This window comes from Tachypleus tridentatus, chromosome 11 (assembly GCF_004210375.1).
Source record: "Tachypleus tridentatus isolate NWPU-2018 chromosome 11, ASM421037v1, whole genome shotgun sequence".
Lineage (NCBI taxonomy): Eukaryota > Metazoa > Arthropoda > Merostomata > Xiphosura > Limulidae > Tachypleus > Tachypleus tridentatus.
The window spans coordinates 71,929,554-71,951,376 of record NC_134835.1 but is presented as its reverse complement, the minus strand read 5'-3'; the positions used below and the strand labels follow the sequence as shown (position 1 = coordinate 71,951,376).

Sequence of the window (21,823 nt, the reverse complement as noted above, 5' to 3'; positions counted from 1 at the left end):
AATAAATTACAGACACACAAGTAGTACACACATAACAAGTAGTAGGAACTAGATGGTGAATATATTAATAGTATGAAACTAATGGAATAAATTATGGACACACAAGCAATACACATACAGGAACTACACATAATAAGTAATGGGAGCTAGGTGGTGAATATATTAATTGTATCAAATATCACAAACTACAAAATGAATTTGAACAAGTTGTACAATGCATTAGTATCTAGATTTACACACTGCACTACACTTGTTATTACATCACACAGTTTATCAGCATATGATTGTGAAATTGTTTTAAATGTCTTGTATTACTTCCCACAACTTTACAAGTGTCTGACTGTCATTTAGCTGTTACTTTTAAATACACCACATAGCTTTGAGATTGTTCACACCAGAACTTTGTATAGCCAAGCCTTGTTTGTGTTTTGTTAGCTTTTTAAAAATAAAGATATTTCCACCAATGTGCTGTATCTTTGAAATCAGAAGATGAGATCTTGACTAAGTTCATGTTCCTGAGGAAATGGAATGATGGATTAGAATCTGCAAGCTGCCATTAATTTGTGTAGAAAACTCACTCTGTTAGCTCAGATGTAGCCTCAAACTTGTAGTGGTTCCCTCATCATTCTTCACTGTAAATGTTGTGTAATGAACATAATACTGTTCTCCTTTCTGCCATTAAAAAACTATTTTTCAGTTGATGCACAATAATGTGAACAAACTTAGATTTAAGTTTTGGTCAGTCTATTGTTTGTGGTACAATACTCATTTTGTCTTATTGCTTTGATCTCCTTTCTCAACAATGATTTTCAAAAACCCAAATGCCCATTCAGACTATCTTGTACTAATGTATATTCTACTGTTTTTAAGATAACATTTATGCCTGAACTTACAAGCAAGGTCATTGGCATAACATGTTCTCAACTCTCATCAATTTTGTAATCATCTCTAAGATACTTAACATCACTTTTGGAGAATTTCAGTTTTATACCTTGACCACTTTCTGTCATCTGTGCCACTTTCACAAATATTATTGCATACAATTTTTACTGCAGCTTGCTGTCTGTACTTTTAAGTTTTTTCACTTTTGTGCTACGTTTTGACTGATTGATTAATAACCCATCACAGCATACACTATCAATACATGACTATACATTGGTAATGTTCATTTTTAGATGATAAATTGGTGATATTCCTGAAACATTTGCCTAGTATACATTTTTTTAATCAGTTTCCATGATTGTTTTAAGTACTTTGCACCTAATGGCAGAAGTCAAAATTTGTTAGGTTGATTATTAATAATTCATTGATATTAAACTTAATGTACTCTTTCTGTCCTTTCCCTATAAAAATAACTCTGCTTGAGCAACAGATTTCTTTAAAGTTACTTTTCAAAATAGTAAAAATTATTATCATGTACAAACATGATGGTTGCTGATATTTGTATTAAATAAGTACACCAATTACTTTAATACAGAAGGATTATAAATAGATAAACAAGGTAAATATGCTACTGAAAACATTTTTATCACTAAACAAAATGTCAAAGGCAGAAAGTATATACATCCAATATACATAAAATATATACTTATAAACTATGTTTAGACACAAAAATAAAGTAATACTACTCCCACTTACCTCTGGAAGGTTGGCTATTGCTTCCTTCAGGGTATCCTAGGCAGAGGGAATTCAGCATAGAAGGTAAACTAACATATCTGAGAAATAGCTGACAACATGGTAAGAGAAAGAGTAGCCAGAAAAATTATGTACTTAAATTTATTTACTTGTAAAAAAGGATCTTCATTTTCATAACCTTGCAAAAAAACCCAAAATTATTGATAACTCACTTACTATATTTAAGTAGATAACAATCACTCTTAAAGCTGTATTATGTTAAACTTCTCTGCATTAACTTTTTTCTACTACATTAGAAAAAATAATATCTGAGAACCAAGCAAAAATCTTGGCAATATATAGGAATTCAAGGTCACAAGGCAATTAAATGAACCTAAAATCATATCCTGTATGCAGATAAGTACAATAGTTTAGTGTACTGTGCACCAAGACTGTAAAACACTGCATTTTCACCTTAAAACTTATAACCTAGACAAATATCTAATAAAATAATCTTGTCATATTCAAGAATCACTGAAATTAGTACTCAGTCTACAATCCTATCTCTCTCCAAAAAATTTCAGCATTTTGAACAAGACAGAGAATTTTTTAACAATGTATTCATCCTGTAAGGTTTCATGTATCAAGCATTATCCAAAAAGCTGTTATTTGCTTTCAGCTGTAACATTTCACAACACACCTATGTATCAATGTGTACCTAAAAAAATGTTAATATATGAGAACACATTATGATTTGATTTTAGTCTTTAATATTAATGTTATATTTCTTTTATTATTTAATTTTGCAAATGTTAAATGAAACGTTTTCTTCTTTTTGCACCTACCTGTTCCAACAATACTCTTTTGACAATTCTATTGCCATGGCTTATGTGTTACAAATTCATGTTTATATTATACATAAAAAAATGGTTATATTTGTTTCTTATGTCGAGTAATTCTCTTTTTTCTTAAGTCAAGTGTAACTAAATGATGTAACATTTTATGTGAAATAGTTTTTTTCAACTACATGTACGATATGTTTTACAACGTTTTCTTAGAATATCGCCATGAGATCCCCAATGAAATAGCTTCTTGGCAAGACACTCACATATTTCTATCAGTCAAGGACAATTTTTATATGTATTTTGTATAATATACAAATTATAAGAAATATATGATACAATTTTAATTATAGTACAGATTTCTTGTATTTTGCTGAGTAGCTTATGAAGGCTTTTAACTCAATTCAGCAGCTAAACCAAGTGATAAAGAAATATAGTCTGTCAGTTAATGTGATAGTTTTTCTGAAGAAATTGACAGAACTTAATCCCAAAATTGTTCTTATCAAACAGAGATCTTAGCCAGCTAAACTAAGAAAATTTCTAACTTCAGGGTATGGAATGCCACACTGAAAATGTCTATAGTTAAGTTTTAATAGCAGATGATCAATACAAGTCAAGAGTAAAATGAAACAGAAAATACTCTAATGTTAGAAAACTGACCACTGTTAGAAGCCATAATGTATATTCATAACATATATGATATGGGCAAAAGGGAAAAAAAACAAAATATAACCATAATCACAGTGATAAAAAATAAATACTTTTGTTTTCATAACCTGTGTTTCAGAAACTAAAGGCAGTTTTTATGCTTCAAACTGTTATTTAAAAGCATGGTTTAATTACTATCATACACTACCTGCCTGATTGTGCTATCACTGGAAAACATCTTATACATAGCAATGTCCTCTATGATTACTGCCATAAAACATCTTTTTTAAAACAAAAAGTTTCAATATATTATCAAGTTATTTTCTCATCTCATCTAAGAAAAGCTAAAATTAAAATCAAATTGCCATTTTCAATAATACTCTTAAGTTTGTTTGTCATTAAGAACAATGGGCTATTCCATGCCAACCACAGGTATCAAAAACAAGTTTTTAGCATTATAAGCCTCAAACATTTTTAAAATGTTGTATTACAACAATGCATATGGCATTGAACACAATTTTAACCCACATTTACATAACCTCAAAGAAATTAAACAGCTTTTAGTACTTATTACTGAAAATACCATATTTAAAAGAACATGAATTGTTTGTTGGTGTAAATGACAAAAAACACTAAAAGTTAACTAACAGACATGTAGATGAAAATGAATAAAGGAGGGATACTTCATTATGCATTTCTGACAATTGTAACCCAAGCATGAGCAAATTAATGTCTTAGTTATGTTCTCTGTGTTTTGAAAAATAAGAGAAGTTCACTCATAAACATCTCTTCAACTAATTAATTCCAGCAGGATCAAACACAATATAACATTGTATGCGGAATTTGTGTGTTATGTAACTGTTCTTGTTAAGATCCTTACTGAAAACTTTTTATATGCATCTAAAACACAGTGTATAGATTTTTATCAATTCAGGTATCAAAACTTTACTGGGAAGAATTTTCTTTATACATTGTACTAGTACTAAAATCAAATTAAAAAAAGATTTTGGTGAGCATTTTAAAATTTATCCTCTTAGGGTACTTAAGTTGAAATATATATAATTCTAATTAATAACATGAGAAGGTATTTAACACTAATTAAAACATTTATGAATAGGTTAAAGTAACACAACATACCCAAAAAGATACATATTTGAGAGGACTGTTGTATGTACTACCCCATGAGTCAGAATAGTTCACTGAGGGTTAAGGAATACATTTTAGCTGAAAACATAGCAAAATCATCCTAGGATTCTCATTTAAAACAATATATATTTGGAGAAGTAATTTCTTATTCTAATAATTACAGCTAGATTATGTTAATAGTATTTGTAATTTGAACTATATCTTAATAACGTGTTTAAGACTATAGAAAAAAAGATAATTCAAAACTGCAAACATGAACAAGACTGGAACATTTAACCCCAAATATGAAATGTCATGAAAACACAACTTAACTAATAGGATATGACAAATACTTATAGTTTAAAGTCATCTCTTAACAGAAAACTATCTTGATACAGATACTTTTTCTGCTTCTATTGTTCAAGTAAGGTCTAACTATATGATATTGGAAACTAAAAACAAAAGAGACTTTAAAGGGATATAGTTTAAGTCTCCTAAAGATCACCTCCTTCTCCTTCTTCTTTTTCTCTTCATTATCCTTCTGTTCCTGTTCTTCCTGTTCCCTCATCGCAAGTTCTTCTTTCATCTTCTTCTGAAATATAATGTGGATATATTTATATCTATGAATTCCCTTGTATTGACTTTGCTATATGAAAAAACAACAACTGTTACTACAATTCATATTGTGTTTTGCAAAACGTATCTCATACATTTGTATAGTGAAGCAGTTTTCTTATTACAGATTAAATAAGTGTATGGTTGATGATCTCAGTCATATGATATTAGAACTGAATGGCTTAATTGATTTAATTAGCTGTCTATGAATAGTTATTACAGTGACTAGTATCATGCAAGATAATCAATTAATCAAACCTATATTTATATCAATTGACATGAAAACAATAAAATAATAAACTATGAGAATACTTAACTAATAAAGATAAAGGTTTCCCATTATTACTTTTATTATTCCAACTACTCAAGTTATATAATGTGCTTTCTGTGCTGTGCCCAATTTTAGTCTTAAAGTATTTTTGTAGCTTCAAGTTTGTTTAGCTATGGTGATTTGGGAGGGACACTTGTAATTCAAGAATATGGTCTTGATTCATATTTTCATCAAACATGCTTTACCTGTCGTTCTTATAGCCAAGCTACCATTCTCACTCATTTTGAAATTATAACAAGCAGGAAGGCAACTGACTGACAGAACCCACTACTAGCTTTTTATTTTATTTTTAAACAGCTGACTAAAGGGAAGGCAACTGGGTATCAAATGACAACATTTTTAATAAGCCTCTCATGAGCTAGTGAGTGACAATTCTGTTGAAAAAAAGAAACAAAATCTACCCAATCAAGTTTTCTTAAATTGGACTGAAATTTTTTGGACATTTTTATTGGTTAGAAAGAAGACATTTCTTATGCCCTTTTAGCACTGGGACTGCAAAAAGTGATTTGAAATGGTATGCTGACTGAAATCCATCAGCACATCATGGGCTTAATAGCCAAGCACAAAACACAGAAGTCTCCAAATGATATGCAGGGGTATACAGGAGCTATTTAGAACCATCTTCCTAGGCATTTTGCTTCAAGCTAAGTACAATATTGTGTCTGTAGCTGCTTTCAAAGTATTCCTGTTTGTTAGTCTTACTGTTAATTATACCTTAATCAGGAAGAGCCAAAGGTCAGACAAAAGTGACTGAATATCAAAGGCAAAGCTCATGCAGGGTGGAGAGAAAAGAGAGAGGTGTGCCAAGTGACATATCATTCCTGTAACGTAAGAGAGGTGGAAAAATGAAAGCAGATGAAAAATTTATAATTTCTTATACCTTTTACCACAATAATTTGAAAACTGCCTTTCCCAAACTTGAAGTGCAACTATATTAAAGCCAGAATATATTGAACTCATAGAAATCCTAATGGTATTATAGAAATGAGAATGTACTCTCCACAGAAAAACCACCATAACTCTACACAAGGTTGGTCAATTTGACCAGAAAAAGATTGCAATATATCTAAATTACTTTCCTTTTCTTTCTAAAATGACTTCAGATGTAGCATGAAACTGCATTTGTTTATCTTAAGTAGCTTTAACCTCATAACCATATACATCTATTTGTAATTATATCACATTGTTTTATTGCTCTTTTGATTGCCCTTTGAAACTTGTCTAAGTACTATATATATATTTGTGCACTTATAAGTTGTAAATCACTTGGGGAACACTCAGCTCATGCTATGCTATTGAATTACATTACCCAAGAGCTATTTAAAGCTGCTTACTTACATACATATGAAATATTTTTATGACATTACTTTTGTTTATTTTAACTAACCTAAAGAGATTTCTGTTTTTACATTTTAGTTTCTTTTATAACAGCAAATAAAGAATAAACATGAAAAACAAAAAAAAGTTACTTGCCCAATCTTCCTTTTTCAATGCTGTCAATTGTCAATGAGACTTAATCTTATATATTTTATAATAATGGTAGTAGTGCATTAAATAATGATTTCAACAATGCTATCATTATGTCTACTACAAACCTCAATTCCAAGAACAAAAAATCATACACGATCACAGAAAAACTCATCATTACAGATGAGATAAAGACTACCCAGGTATCCATGTGATTGAATGTGTTTTGGATATACTTTACACAGTGATTTGACAAGGCATTGTTACAACATGCCACAACTATAATGAGGTCCCATGATATGAATTATGACTGCCATATTATAACAAGTTTCCACTGTATTTAATTTTGGAAAATTAGTGAAGTTCACAAATACCATTACAAAATTAACAATTAACAGTCACGTCTGTTTCATAACAATGTTACAAAATGTTACAACAGTTTATTTAAATTTTATGTAATTAAACATTCTTAGATAAAGTATAGTTTATATTGGTAGGTTATTATTTTTTATCAACAAGAGTTTGTGCTTAAATAAATATATCAAACTATGTTTGCTTTACTGACACTGCTTTTTGATTTTTGAAAGAGTTTTTATAGTAATTAAATATTCATGAATAATTACATTATATTGGTTTCTATTTGATTACTTATGAAAGTGTGCATTCTAAAAATTATTAAAACAATCATGCATAGTTTAAAAATGTATGCTTTAACCTGTTCAGTGTCGTAGACGAGATAACTTGTCCAAGGTGATCGGTAACACAGTGCCACGGACGAGTTATTTCGTTCTCAATAATACCTAACTTCAACGCTAGATGTCAGCACCATACATGCATTTGACCTACTTATGAATTATTTTACTTTCGATCCAAAATGGCGTCATGAAAAAAGTTACAAAATGAAGAAGCATTAGAGTTGTATTGTAGCAGCTGAAATACTTCGCAGTCAACAGGTTAAAACAGAATCAAAACTACAATTTATAAACAGTTCTTACTGCTAGTTCATCTCGTTCTTTCTTTGCTTTTTCTGCAAGCTCCTGTTTTCTGCAAAACTCAAGATGAGCTTCTTCATCCCTCTGTAACCACAATTTATGCCGACGCTCTCTGAAAGAAAGTTACTTCAATATGATACAACAAATTTGATATATAACATACAACAGACAAATCAAATTTTTGAAATTATTTTTCACTGAAATATTTAAAAAATCTTTATGTATTTATTGCTTTATATTTTATTCTCCACAGCTAAATTATGACCTATAAATATTCAACGGTTATGGGAAAGTTTAAAAGAGGATTTAAAAACATTCATCATTTGGCTGACTTTTAAAACTCTTAATTGTACATCATACATTAATACTTGTAACACTCATGTAGTTTAATTGATTGTACAGAATGATTTAATATAATCAGGACCAAAAACTCTCATATACACTTTTCAAATTAACAAGCTAAAAAATAAATCATCATGGATCTTTTCTTTGACATTACCTCTCCAAAATCTCACCATCTCACACACAAATAAAAGCATACATTTTAAATTGCTTATCAATGGTTAGATCACCTTTACTAAAATCATGTTTTTCAATTTTAATGTATACCAGTTAAAATTTTGGCTGATTATAAGTTTTCTACAATATACATATACATACTTGCAATGGCATACTTCTAACTCTGGTACTTTTTAGTGACTCATTTTAAGTGTAAGGACACTACCTTTTATTGTGGCTATCCTGCAAGTTAGTGATGGTTATTCATAATATAATTTATAAATTAAATATTACTTATGTTGGCATCTAAATTAAATTGAATGGGAGGAGAAAAGGGTCCTGAGAAGTTATTAAAAATATAATTTATTATAAAAACAAAATCCTAGTATCCTAATTAAATGCAAACAAACAGGGAGACAATAATTCCAGACAGCTGTGACACTGAGACCTACATAAAACCATTAAACAACAGCTAAATGAGTAACGTTTCTTGGTCTCTATTCAGTTGAAGAAAAAAGAAATAACTGTTAGAGCTTCTTTGTTCTATACACCTGGCTAGGTATTTAAAACATTTATCATTACACCCAATATGAAGGTTTATATGCACGACCAGCATAAATTATCATAACAATCATTACTGTATCAAAAGTATGACCTTTCTCAATTTCAATTAAATGGTTAATCTGCATTTGATTTATTTCAAATACTGGTTAAGAGAAGAGAGAAAATAAGACAAATTAAAGTAAACTTCAAATATTCCTAAAAACATTAGAGTAACACTAGATGATAATGAACAAAGAGGTTGGTATTTGTGTGAACATTCAGAAGGTAAGAGATAATGTTACTCTGATCAGGCTGAAAGTATAGACAATAAAACAATGAACAATAATGACAATCAAGAGCAATAACTCAGGCAGTTAAAAGACATTACAGTAATGATATATACCAAGATGAAACAGGATTTAATAAAAGAAACAATATACTCAAATGAGTAACAGGAATAGTTGAATTAAATAACTACAATTCTCCTTATCTTATCTGAATTACAGTATACATTAAATCTATAAACACATTATTAGTGCTAAGTTAATACTAATAATAAAATTCAAACACAAATAATATCAATATGAGGTAAAGGCATAGAAAAAAATGATACTGCTTATGTGATGAGAAATGTATCAGGTCATCCCATAAGTTATGTCTGAAAATGTAATACAAAAAGTGCATTATCATTTCTGCCATTGTAGAAGTTTTTAATGACTAAAATATGTAGTAAGACATATATAAAAATGTTCAGGCAAATAAAAGAAACGTAAGAAGATGGATGTGTCTGAGGAGCACATTATGCATATAATGCTTCATGAGTTTATAAAAGGCAACAGTACAGCAGAAACTACATGAAACATACAAGGTATATATGGTGTGGAGTCTTTCAATGAGAGAAAGTGTCGAAGGTGGTTTCAGAAGTTCACATCAGGTGACTACAGCTTAAGTTATGCACCCTATTCAGGTCTTCCTGTTGAGTTTAATGATGACATGCTGCTGGCTGCACTTAATGAAGATTGTGCTGCAACAGTTGAAGAACTGTATTTGGATAGATTAGTGACTGAAGATGAAAAATGGATATTTTATAAAAAATGTTAAATGCTGCAAACAATGGCTCAGTGCAGGTAAACTGGTTAAAGCACAGCCCAAAATGGACCTACACCCCAGGAAAGTCTTGTTAAGCATCTGGTGGGATATTGGTATGATTCATTTTGAGTTGCTGCCACTCACTGTAATGAGTACATCACACTTCAATTGTCAACAGTTAGAAGGCTTGAATGTTGCACTGAAAGAAAAGAGGCCTGCTTTGATCAATCGTAAAGGTGTTGTGTTACACCAGGATAATTCACAGCTCCATACAGCAAGGATCATATCTGCAAAGATTGAAAAGCTAGACTGGGAAAAACTTCCACATCCTCCTTATTCTCCAGGCCTTACCACATCTGATTATCATCTATTCTAACATTTGCAGAACTATCTTGATGAAAAAGAGCTTGGAACACATGAAGATGTCAAAAATACCCTCTCTACATTCTTTTCCTCCAAACCCCAAGAATTATATAAAAGTGGTATTTAGAAGTGGATTGTTGGCAGGAAGTAATTAACAATAATGATAATGGAACATACATTATTGATTAAATAACATTAAAAGCATTTGAAATCCTTTCCATTTTTTCTGAACCTAAAATCAGACAATACTTAAGAGATAACCTGATATAATGATAATCCAAGCTTCTAAGGCAAAAAGCAACCCAAAAGAGATAGGTTGATGCAAGAAATGACAATGGAATTGACTGAATGAAACATGGCCAAGCGGTCAACCACTAGAGTCAGGAAAAGGGAACATACCCAATACCCAAAGAACAGTGAGAAGGTTGATCACATTCATTCTACATCAGTGTCAGAAATTCCATCCTTGACAAGAGATGTGTCTTAATAAGAGAGGGAAGCATCAGTGAAAAGAAAGATCCAACTTGAAAGGTGATAAAAGGATACCTAAAGCAGTATGAGCAGAAACCAATCATCATAACAATTCCTTGAGGAGAACACCACAAGTGATTACAATAGGACTCATAGATAACCCTGGAAATTGCAAAGTCCACTGTGGGAGGCACATGTGCACATGCCTCATAGGAATGAAAGGTTACAGGGAAGCCACTATCCTTTAGAGTAAATAACTTTACATACAGGAAGAGAATGAAAAGTACAAAGCCTGGTGATCAGATACATCACAGTTCCCAAGTGAGGAAAATGTTGAACTTTGAGACCAGAAATGAAGCTTGTACCCTGGGATTCTTTAAACTAGTACAGACTTCTTATTTTTGTTTTGGCTTCTTTTTGGTTATAACAAAGTAATATAATTATTCAAAGATTTGGATTTGTTGTTTCTTGTGATTTTGTTTTAATTTAATTTACTTCACTCTATCAGTATCAATTTTCTTTAAAAAACAAATTTATATGTAGAATATTAATGCTCTAACAGTCAAGTAAAATATAACAAAATTAAAAGGACTGTGTTATAAATAGCAAATCTGAACCACTGACTAATATTTTCCAATACGCATAAAGAAGCCTAAACTTAAGTAAAAAATTCTGCACAAATCATTACGATGGTAAGACACTAATTAGTGACAGTAGACAAATTATACTAGTATATATAGTCTCAACCAGTTATCTAAATTAACTAGTATGACTCCCAATCACCAATTTTCAGACTAAAAAAGCATTATACAAGATAAGGTGTTCTTCCAGATAAGAGAAGTCCTAATTTGTTTAAATGACTTTATTATCAACTAAAAATACTTATCAGAATCTTTCAGTAAAATGTCCTTACTTTTTATTTCTTTGTACTGATGTAATACATTTTTATATTTATCACAGAATATTTTAATATTTTATTTAAAGTTTCTCTATTAAATCTATTAAATACAGAAGAAAATGGCTTGTGTGTGTGTGTGTGTGAAGATCATTCATACAGGATGAGTTATAGTCACCATCTCTTCAGAATTCATAAAAGTTTAAAGCTTTTGGATAAAATAGGCTAAAGAAAGACTAAAAGTTTCAATAAAAGTACAAACCTCAACAAATTAACCAGACAAGAAATTTAAGTAGTCTGTTCAATACATTGACTGTTGAGGAGAAGAATGAAATTATTATGGATATAAGTGCATGGGAGGAGTGACTGCACATGGAGGCTATTTCTCCTTTGTACTGATGGAGAACTTTTGTTGTATGATGACATTATGATGTACCAGTGCAGTTCACATTAAAATTAGGGAAACTATGTGGGAGTTGCCTTAAGATTAGTGGCATCCAAAGCACTTAGACACACAAGAAAGATTGCAAAACAGCAAAAAAATAGCCAACAATTTGAAAAAACTTATAACACAACATTGAACATCAAATTTATTCAAAAGCCAGGTACAAAACTAAAGTCCATACTATGTAAAAACTGCACTAACAAACACAACACTGACATTATTTACAACATACAATGAAACAATTGCCACGACTTCTATATTGGGGAAACAAGCAGAAAAATGGAAACCAGATTTAAAGAACACACACACACACAAAACACCTCCACAATTCTGAACACTGTAAATCAAACACAACCATAGAAAACACCCAGATACTAAATAGGGAAACAAACAAACACAAAATCAAAGAAGCCCAACTTATACAACAATTCAAAACAAAATTAAACCAATATAAAGGAACACCTCTTTCACGTACTAATTAATAACCTAACATATACTGTAATGCCCTTTACAATCCTGTACCCATTTACATTCTTGTCCCTAACATGTGTCTGACAATGGTTAGTTACAAACTCTCTTAATTAACCTGAAGATGACCTAAGAATGTTGAAATGTTGTTCTCTACTTTATTTTAATAAAAGCTTTAATACCCATAATAGGCATCTTGAGCTACACAGTGTGGCAAGAAAGTTTGATTTTCTAATTTATAATTTTGTAAACAAAAAGTGATTGAAGGCTATAAAATTAGATTTTGACTTAGTAATATTTATAAAAGAATGAGTAATTTCTGTTTAATTCCATATTTTAGAGAATGGTAGAAAAAGACCCACAGAATAAATGATGTTATTCTCATACTAGCTGAGATGAAGGATTATGTGAAACACTTCCTTATAAAATTATGGACTTATATCTTATATGATATTAAAATTTGATTTATTTACTTACTTTATTCATTCATACACACTCATAATACAGTAGCATAATTAAATTTTGAATGTGACTCTGAGAAGCCATGTGGTGCACACTTTTACCTGCTTAAAGCAGGAAGGTTAATGAGTACACAATTTTCAGAAAAAAATGGAGAACATTCAGACTCCTAGCCTGGTGGGGAGAGTGGAAACACTTCACAGTACAGAAAAAAAAAAAAAAGTGAAAGATCAAGTTGAACATCTCTTAAATGAAGATCAACAAATATTGTTCAACAAAAAATGAATTAAATGTCCATGATATAGAATATCCAATCTCTTGAGTAAGTTATCAAAAAACCAAAACAGATGATTACCGACTTAGAGACGAAATATACACTATATATAAAACTGACTATCTATGGATGATGATAAACAAAAGCATTAACACAAGGTCACACAAATCATGACTATACACAACACAATCATTAAAGAATGGATGGAACAGTCTGTAGAGAAACAACTTCTATGATTATGGAAATAACATATCTATAGCAAAGATTTAATGCTAACCAGGAGGTCAACCTTTGGAACAATAGAAAAACACATCTAATGCACAGTGGACTACAAAATACTCAAACATAAGCAGAAGTTTGGAAAGGTGATGCAAGCCAGTGGAGTAAATGATATTTAGTAAAATATTGTCCTATAATCATGTCCCCAACAAATTATATAATGTATAAGTATTTGAAGAAGCTGGGTTGTGACAAACATTTAGTCATTTGTTAAACAACACCTGATTTTAAGTTAATGAACATCAACAAGCTGATAAAAACTTATAAACATTTATAAATTCTTACACTATGATAAAGAGTACAAAATACCTTTCTCGGTTTTCATATTCTTCTAGTATGAGTTCTTCTCTTTCTTTTTCTTCTACTGTGTGATATTTTGAAGATTCTCCTCTTGCTTCTTCCTCTGTTTAACACACAACATTTATCCACTTAACATATACTCTGACTCACAGATTGAATTGGAGGATTTTTGTCCCACTTTTAATTTGCTCAATTCTTATAAATGTATTAACATAGCATTATTAACTAGAGATAATCTTTTCATATGATTAGACAATGTGAGTTCCAAGTATTTCCATCATAGAGAAATCTTCCAGTATAATTATTTTGTAGTCACCAACCACCACTTACTATAATAGATCTAATATATGAAAGCAAGATTAGGGTTTGCAGATAATGATGCATCATACAAGATTTACATTTTAAGGCTACAAGATTTTTCTTTTCAAACTTATCAAACTACTCTTAAAATAACTGTGCATAGGTGGGGTGCTGAGATCACATAGCACAACCATTTAGTTTCATTCAAAATGATATTATGTATTTGATGTCAGAGTTATAAATAATTCATTTCACCTTACATTGCTAACTTAGTCACAGTTCATACCAAAAGAGAATAAATATCAGACAAGATATAAGGTTACTTTAAAAAAGAACTGTAGATGTGCATTATGGAGGTTTTAAAGATTAATGCAACATGCACACTGTATGATGAACAAATGTATTTTAATTTTTTACATGAGCATTACCTTACACACAGACTTGTCAGCATCTGAGTTTAATTGACAATGAAAATTCGTGGACACATAGAGAGTACAAATATGTTTGTACCACATCTGATTTTTTAGTGTACAACACATTTGTACATTAAGAACTTGTAGCATTTTTTGTATATACACAATATGGGGTGTTACATTAAAGTCCTTAGATAATTAGTTTTGTCTCTAACTTGTAAAACATTACCAATTTCAAATGCAGTAAAAAAACTGAGGAAGAACTGTTTAAAATTCTATTACTTGCTATAAAACACTTCGAAACTTATGAAAAGTAAAGCTCTGGAACTTAAGATGAATTTCGAAAGGTTTAAAGAAGCTGAATAGTTGGGTTCAAAAATTATCAACCAAAATTTAACCTCTGCATAGCTGTTCATAGTATAACTTAATCATATTGAAAAAAAAAAAAGAGTATCAAATGAAAAAGTTATAATTTTTCTGTACTTAAATATATTTCTGATAGATGTTTACTTCCTTTTCTCAATCTTTATCTGCCCTCTAATGTATTAAATAATTCTATTCTTATTTGAGTCACTAGCTTTTATACCCCCTCAGTTCAAGCTTCTCATTTATTATGTATAAAGCATGCAATTACCTTCCACCAAAAGGAGCAAAACAAACTCCTGAAGCAGCTGGCTCTCTCTGTATTACATTTCATGTACTAAAAATGGGAAGTATGTCAGTGGAGGTTAAGTATTTATAGGATATTATTATCAGTATAAAAAAATAATAACTTCAGATACAATACACAAAGATCTCACACAAAGCTAGAATCTCACATCGAGGAGATAGAGGGATCAGCGTGACATTGAAGTAAGGAATTCTCTATGGAAAGCACTTACAGGGAATCAAACAGCTTTGCACAGGAATTGAAGAAAAGATTACATGAGAGGGAGTGCATCACTTCTGGAACAGATATTCCCTTAAAAAATGAAGTGTTGTGAAATGGATGGCATTGAGGGCCAACCCAACTACTGCTGCAAAACCTCAGTTCCATATCACGAGTAGTGGCAAAGAATCATTTGAATATACACATTTTAACATAGCCAGGACAAGCAGGTCATGAACAATATTCATAAACAAACCTAAACTGCAAGTAAACAGAGTTCTATACTGTAAGCATTTGAAATTACAATGACAAAGTAAGCAAATGGCAATTACCAGACGAATTTTCACATCAACCATTGGAGGCAAAAGTATGGCAAACTGAGCCCAAAATTATGGGGCAGTGTGTAAATCTCATTTCAACCACATGAACAGGATATATCCTGTAGCCAGTATTAAGAGTACAAAAAGAACAAGATCCACTCAACAATAAGGGCAAGGAATAAAATTATCACATGCCCCTTGAAAATATGGATAAGTCCCCTGAACCCAACTCTAGGAAGAGGGAATAGTCATCCTGCAATTGGAATTACCAAGAGAGGGACATCTAATAGTCCAACTGCAGGTAAAAGGTGTCATAAACCTGAACTTGGTATTACAAGGAGAATCCAGCATTTGACGGTCAAGTTCCCTCCCACATTAGACCCCCTGAAACAATAACCTAGAATGGAGCAAAAGGAGGGTATCCCCCATTAGTCCTCTTCTCAAGAAAGTAGAAGAGAAATAATGTGACTGCATACACGCTACACTATTGAAGAAGCCTCCGTGATCCATCACCCCTGTGGTTAGGAATTGAAAAGTAAGACTTTCAAACTCCATTTGAAGAAAGGAGGGTAAAAAGTGGTGGTAAGTCCAAAGGAACAACACCAGAAAAAGTGTAATGTGTGACCACAAAACACTATTTTGGAAAGCAAAGCATTCCTGATTTATTCAACTGATGGAGTAGAAATCCCCTTCTGCTTTACTCATGACAGTCCACGAGTAACAGACCATTAAGTATTGAATAGAATGAGACAGAGATATCAGTTTATATTCCACTGAGTGGGATTCAAATGTGTAACAAAAACATAAGGCAAGGCTCCTGTAAAAAAAACCAAAAAAAAACAGAATATAAAAAATACAGTCATCCAAGTTACAGATGAACCGTAGCACAGAGAATTATCACTGGATGGAGATGATATCCATCAGAGAAGGTTACAGCCAAATGTTACAAGTAATAAGATACAAAACTATGAATAGTGAACCACATTTCAGCATGGACAATCCCCTCCAGAAAACAACAAAAACAAGCCACCAGAGACAGTGATATTTCAAATTTTATGAGAAAAGACAATAAAGAAGGCACTCTTTGAAGGATAGGAAAAAGTAAACCAAATGAATAAGCTGATTAACTCAACCTTCAAGGGAGATGGGAAAACATGATAAGATACAGAAGGATTCCAGGGGAGAAACAAATGTGAACAGGAACCATAACATAGCACCTCGATGCATATGCAGCATGAAAGTGATCAGGATTCGATTGGGAATAAACATGGGAAATGGAAGGTATAGAGACAGGATGTAGGCAGATTCCCTTTTCTGGACAAAAGAGGTTTTGGAAAGAAATGAATTGTCAGAAAGTAAGACAATGAAGGTACTGTGGTGAAGGGTACAAGAAACAACAATGGCAAAAATGTCAGACTGACATCAACCAGAGGCAAGCAGGAGAAAGAAACATACATTAAGGGAAAGAAGATACATGGTGCAGTTCAAAGGACTGGGACAACAGAGGATGAATAAGATAAAAATATTGGAACAAGAGGGAAAGGAGAGATGATGAAAAAATCTGACAGAACTTAGTAAAATGTAATGTATTTGACAAAGAAGCATAATAGTCAGAAACAGCTGAAAATGAAAGATCTTGATCAAAGAGCCATGTGAAAAACTGGGAAAAGTGAGGGACAGCAGGATGGATACCCTGCCAGATAGACCATGGCATTGATAAGTTGGCAAAGTAGAGGAGTGGCTTGAGCAAAGGAAAGAAGCAGCATGCTATATGAAACCAACGCATCTCGCAAGTGATATGACAAAAACAAAGCATGAAGCTAGAGGAAGGGAATAGCAGGATGAAAGACTTCCAGGTCAGGTTGACAAAGGAGTGACAGAGATAAAGATAGTCATCTCAAGAGGTTCAAGAATTAGGAAAAAAAATTGAGCTGGTCAATAGAGTCACCAAAAGTATCAAACACAGAATGGCTTGGATTAAGGAAAGAATATTGAGGATGAAATGTATAAGCACAAAGACATCAACTCCCAAAGTCTGAGAAACAGGAATGATGCCAGTTTGATACTGATTGGTTGGTTAGTTGTTTGTGCCAAACAACTGGTAAAAAATAAAAGTAAAATTATAAAAACACAAAAAGGTATCAGTGTAATACAAAACAAAGTCCAATTTTCAAATTAAAAAAACTAAATAGAGTTAAAAAGGCTAATGGCCCTTAAAAATTTATAAACACAATTGAGATGGATGGTATCACCATGGTAAAAATATGTTTAAAATGGTGCCATCGCCCACAGTTGTAACGATGGCATAACAGTGAAATGGGGGTGACTGTGATTTTAGTGTCACACAGACCACACATTGGTGCATCAGTCCCAGATAAAAGAAAGCAATGAGTGATGGGGGCAGTGATAAAAATAGATGTTGTTTTGCCAACTCTTGTGATCATGGAGGACAAAAGACTCTTTAGATGTTTCACAAGTTACTCTGTTGGAGGAACAGAGAGATCTGTCTGCACTCCCACTGTGGGAATGAAATGGAATGCAGCAGCATAGGTCTGGAATGGAGCCTCTGGGTAGGAAATATTATTTATATTCTTCAAGCATTGCACCTCTTTCTCCTCCACCCACTTAGGGTAAGAAATAGAGCAAGAAGGGTGTGGACCACTACAGTTAATATAGTGTGGTTCTATTTCACACTCATAAGCACTGTAGCCTATGCCACCATAACAAGCATGTTAAAAAACCATGACAAAATGTTTTTGAGTGACCGTACCACTGACACTGGAAACATCTGAGAGGGTTGGAAATGTATGGCCATACCTTACAATTCAAATAACCTGATTTGACTGTGGCAGAAGGATGTGGTGATGTAAACATCAATATCAGAGTATTAGTAGGCATCATAACTCTGTCTTTGCAAGTGGAGATTTGGCACACTGCAGAAACAACCTGGCTGAAGAAACCAGCAAAGATCTTCAACTCAGGAATGTTTTTTAAATCCCTCTGAACTATAACTCCTCTGGAAGAGTTCAAAATAGAATGGGGAGTAACATGGATGGGTGCATCCCCAATGACCTTTGATTTGAAGAGGATTTTGGAATGTTGTGGTGAAGATGTTTCCACCAAAATGTCTCCAGAGTGCAACTTCTTTACTGACTTAGGGGAGCCAGCAAGCTTCTCTAATCAACTTTTAAATAAAAAAGGGAGGCATCTGCCCTAAGGATTTCTCAAACAAAATATGCATAATTAGAAATCAAGGTATAGAATATAACTGTAATGGTGACTGTGCAACATAGTAATTCATGTTTGGCCATTTCATGATAACCTGTTTTTGTCAATTTTTTCATTTTTATTTTATTTTTTTCATAAATAAGGTATTTACAATAAAGGCAAAATACATTTACGTGCCCACACACCATTGAGTCCTATGAGGGGATGCACTACAATGCTAAACAAGGAACTGCAGCAATGCCAGGGTTTCGTGAACATCATACTCAAACACTAATATCACACAGAATGTCCACAACACTTGCTGAAAATGTCCAACACTTGTATATGTGGTTGATCCTAAATCAAGTGGACTAGCTGACTTACACTGGGAGGGGGAGGCACCCATCTATACAAATTCAAGGTCAAAGTGGTTTGGACCCCTCAACCCCCAGGATTCTCTCCTACCCTTCATGGGTCACCACACATGGCAAACATGTGGGTAGATGTTTAGATCCCAGAGAAGGTAAACTGAAAGTACAGAACCTTCTCTGAGATTATTTATCACCATGCACAGGAATCCACCTTGAGGGAGTTTGGCAATGAAGGATCCAAAGACCACTCCATTGGAAGGACTTTGTGTGAATGCTGCAATTAATCTGCTAAAAGACTTATAGCACCAGAGAAATGGCATGTTAATAGCTGAATCTGGCACTAGTGTGCCCATAAAAGAAGTTACAGCATGTAAAAACAAAGGGTACCCTCTTACTTGATGTAGGAGATCACTAAGAAATTGTTTGAATGCACCATAACTATCACCCTCACAGAAGATAGAAGTGAGACATGGACTGAAAAATTGCCAATAGTTCCAGAAGAATGACAGGAAGACCAAGTCTCAGAAATGTCCTGTGCATCAAGAAAAGCACCTTATTCCACACAAGAAAATCATCCATGAAATGAAGTTGATCCAGATGAAGAGGTGTATGAGGAATTCCAATCACAGTATTGATTCTGTCAAACTATCAAGCCAAATCTCCTCAGATAAAAAGCAGGAAGGACAGCTGGAAAATCCAATGTATCCAGGAGACAATTTTCACTGATCTTGTAGTTTCTTTTGAAGAGAATGCATGTGAGCATGGCTGAGTGGAATGAATTCTCTCAAAGAAGACCACATCCCTCAGAGATATTATCTCTTGAGTCTGCAGAAAAGGAGAGGATAGAGCTTTGAATACCAACAGCTGAATATCCTGAATATGAATAGGAGAAAGATGTGCCTGACTGCAATAAGAATTGAAAAACATTTCCAAATGGGTGAGATTTTGACCAAGAGAAATGATTGATTTCACCTTAATCATGTAACCTACCCTTGGTGTCTCTTTAAACAGGAAATGAGTTTGCACTACTAATGCCAAACAGGAAAGAGCCAGAAGCCAGTCACCCATTAAATGATGAGTCCCAAGACACAAATAACAGAGATGCTGATGGGAGGCCTGAACAATATAACAAAACATCTAAGGAGCTGTGGTAAACCTGAAACTGGAATATGCATACCTCATGAATATCCTGAAGAAAATTTTGGGATAGGAATGCACAAAGATATGTATCAAATATGATCTTGCATAGACCTGGAGTGAAAATGCAATGAAGAGACAGAAGATATTCCATTTTAAAACATGGGGTCCAGAATGTCAATACCTGATATATAATCTCTGGTTTTCTTTGGGATGACAAAAATTCAAGAATAAAAATTTGGATAAACATGAATCACTGGCTCTTCAGCTTCATTGAAAAGACATATGAAGGCATGAAACCAGATCTTTTTGTATGAAGAAAAAGGGTGGAGGAAAAGGAAGGGAGTGGGGGAGAACAGAATTGAAGAGATAGACCCTCTATTAAAACCCATAGGATCCACTGATACATAGAGGATGCCTTCCAAATGTCCATGAAGCAGTGGATCCTGACCACTATAGAACTTGATTTCAGAGGATAGTTCTGATACTGTTCCTGATGTTTATGACAGGTATGGGAAAAGGATGAGGTGTGAACTTAGGAGCATGTGACACAACAATAGGATCACTAGAAGAGGAAGAAGGTTGAGATAACTAACTTGCCAGAAAAGATACAGTATTATACAACCCAGTCACATAAACCCAGAACTCTGAATAAACACAATATCACTTAAAATGATGTGGCCTTGAGGGAAGATGGGAGCAAATGTTTTCTGCAAGAGGCATACCCCTTCTCAACAAGGAAAGAGTAGAGAAAAAGACATGGCAGTATTGACCACAAAGGGACCCAAGTTTCCCCCCAAAAAATCAATGGGAGAATGAAAATTGACATGTGAATTTATAATTTGCAACAAATGTGAAATACAATCTAATATTAGAAAAACAAATTAGACATTAGACTAACTTGAAAAATAGCACATATGTGGGTAGGCAATAAAATATGAAATATTCACAAAACAAGCATATCAAAAGTAAGCAAGAAACCTGTCTGACTCTCAGCATGCCAATTGAGAAAGTGAAATTCCAGAAATATAATACAGAGGGAGTTAGCTGCTCCAAGAGAATGTATCCTACTGCACTGGTGGAGGGTTGTCACATGCACTATACATGCCAAATGAGCAGCTTTAATTGAGGGGGTAAAAAGGCTAATGAGCCAAGTGAACATAAAATTTCTTAATGCATTAGAGGGAAGATAAAGACTAGTAAAAGGTTTTGTGTGAGAGAGGTATGTATCATATCAGAATTTTGAAAATTTCTACTGATCATTTAGATGCAGTGAAAATGATGTAAAAAAAAAGTCATGGAATTTGTTTAGAGAATTTTTAATTTAATAGTAAAAAGGTTATTGTAACTTCAAATAATCTATAGGGATCCCTTAAATTTAAACTAATATACAGCTCTAGTCCTTCTATTATAATATGGCACAGATAGCCTAAGCTGCTTTGTGCCATAAAACACTAAATCAACCAACCAACTATTACAATAAAAATAA

At 32.7% G+C, this 21,823-nt stretch overlaps 1 protein-coding gene across 1 annotated transcript in view; it reads right to left on the bottom strand.

Moving 5' to 3' along the window:
* The window catches only part of LOC143232437 (uncharacterized), a 54,710-nt gene that overhangs the window by 15,943 nt on the left and 16,944 nt on the right, over positions 1-21,823 (bottom strand). The window contains exons 3-6 of the mRNA XM_076467893.1: positions 13,728-13,821; positions 7,638-7,746; positions 4,735-4,821; positions 1,639-1,674 (exon numbers count right to left, since the gene is read on the bottom strand). Of these exons, the coding sequence (XP_076324008.1) occupies positions 1,639-1,674; positions 4,735-4,821; positions 7,638-7,746; positions 13,728-13,821 (326 nt within the window). The remainder of the gene's footprint in view (positions 1-1,638; positions 1,675-4,734; positions 4,822-7,637; positions 7,747-13,727; positions 13,822-21,823) is intronic.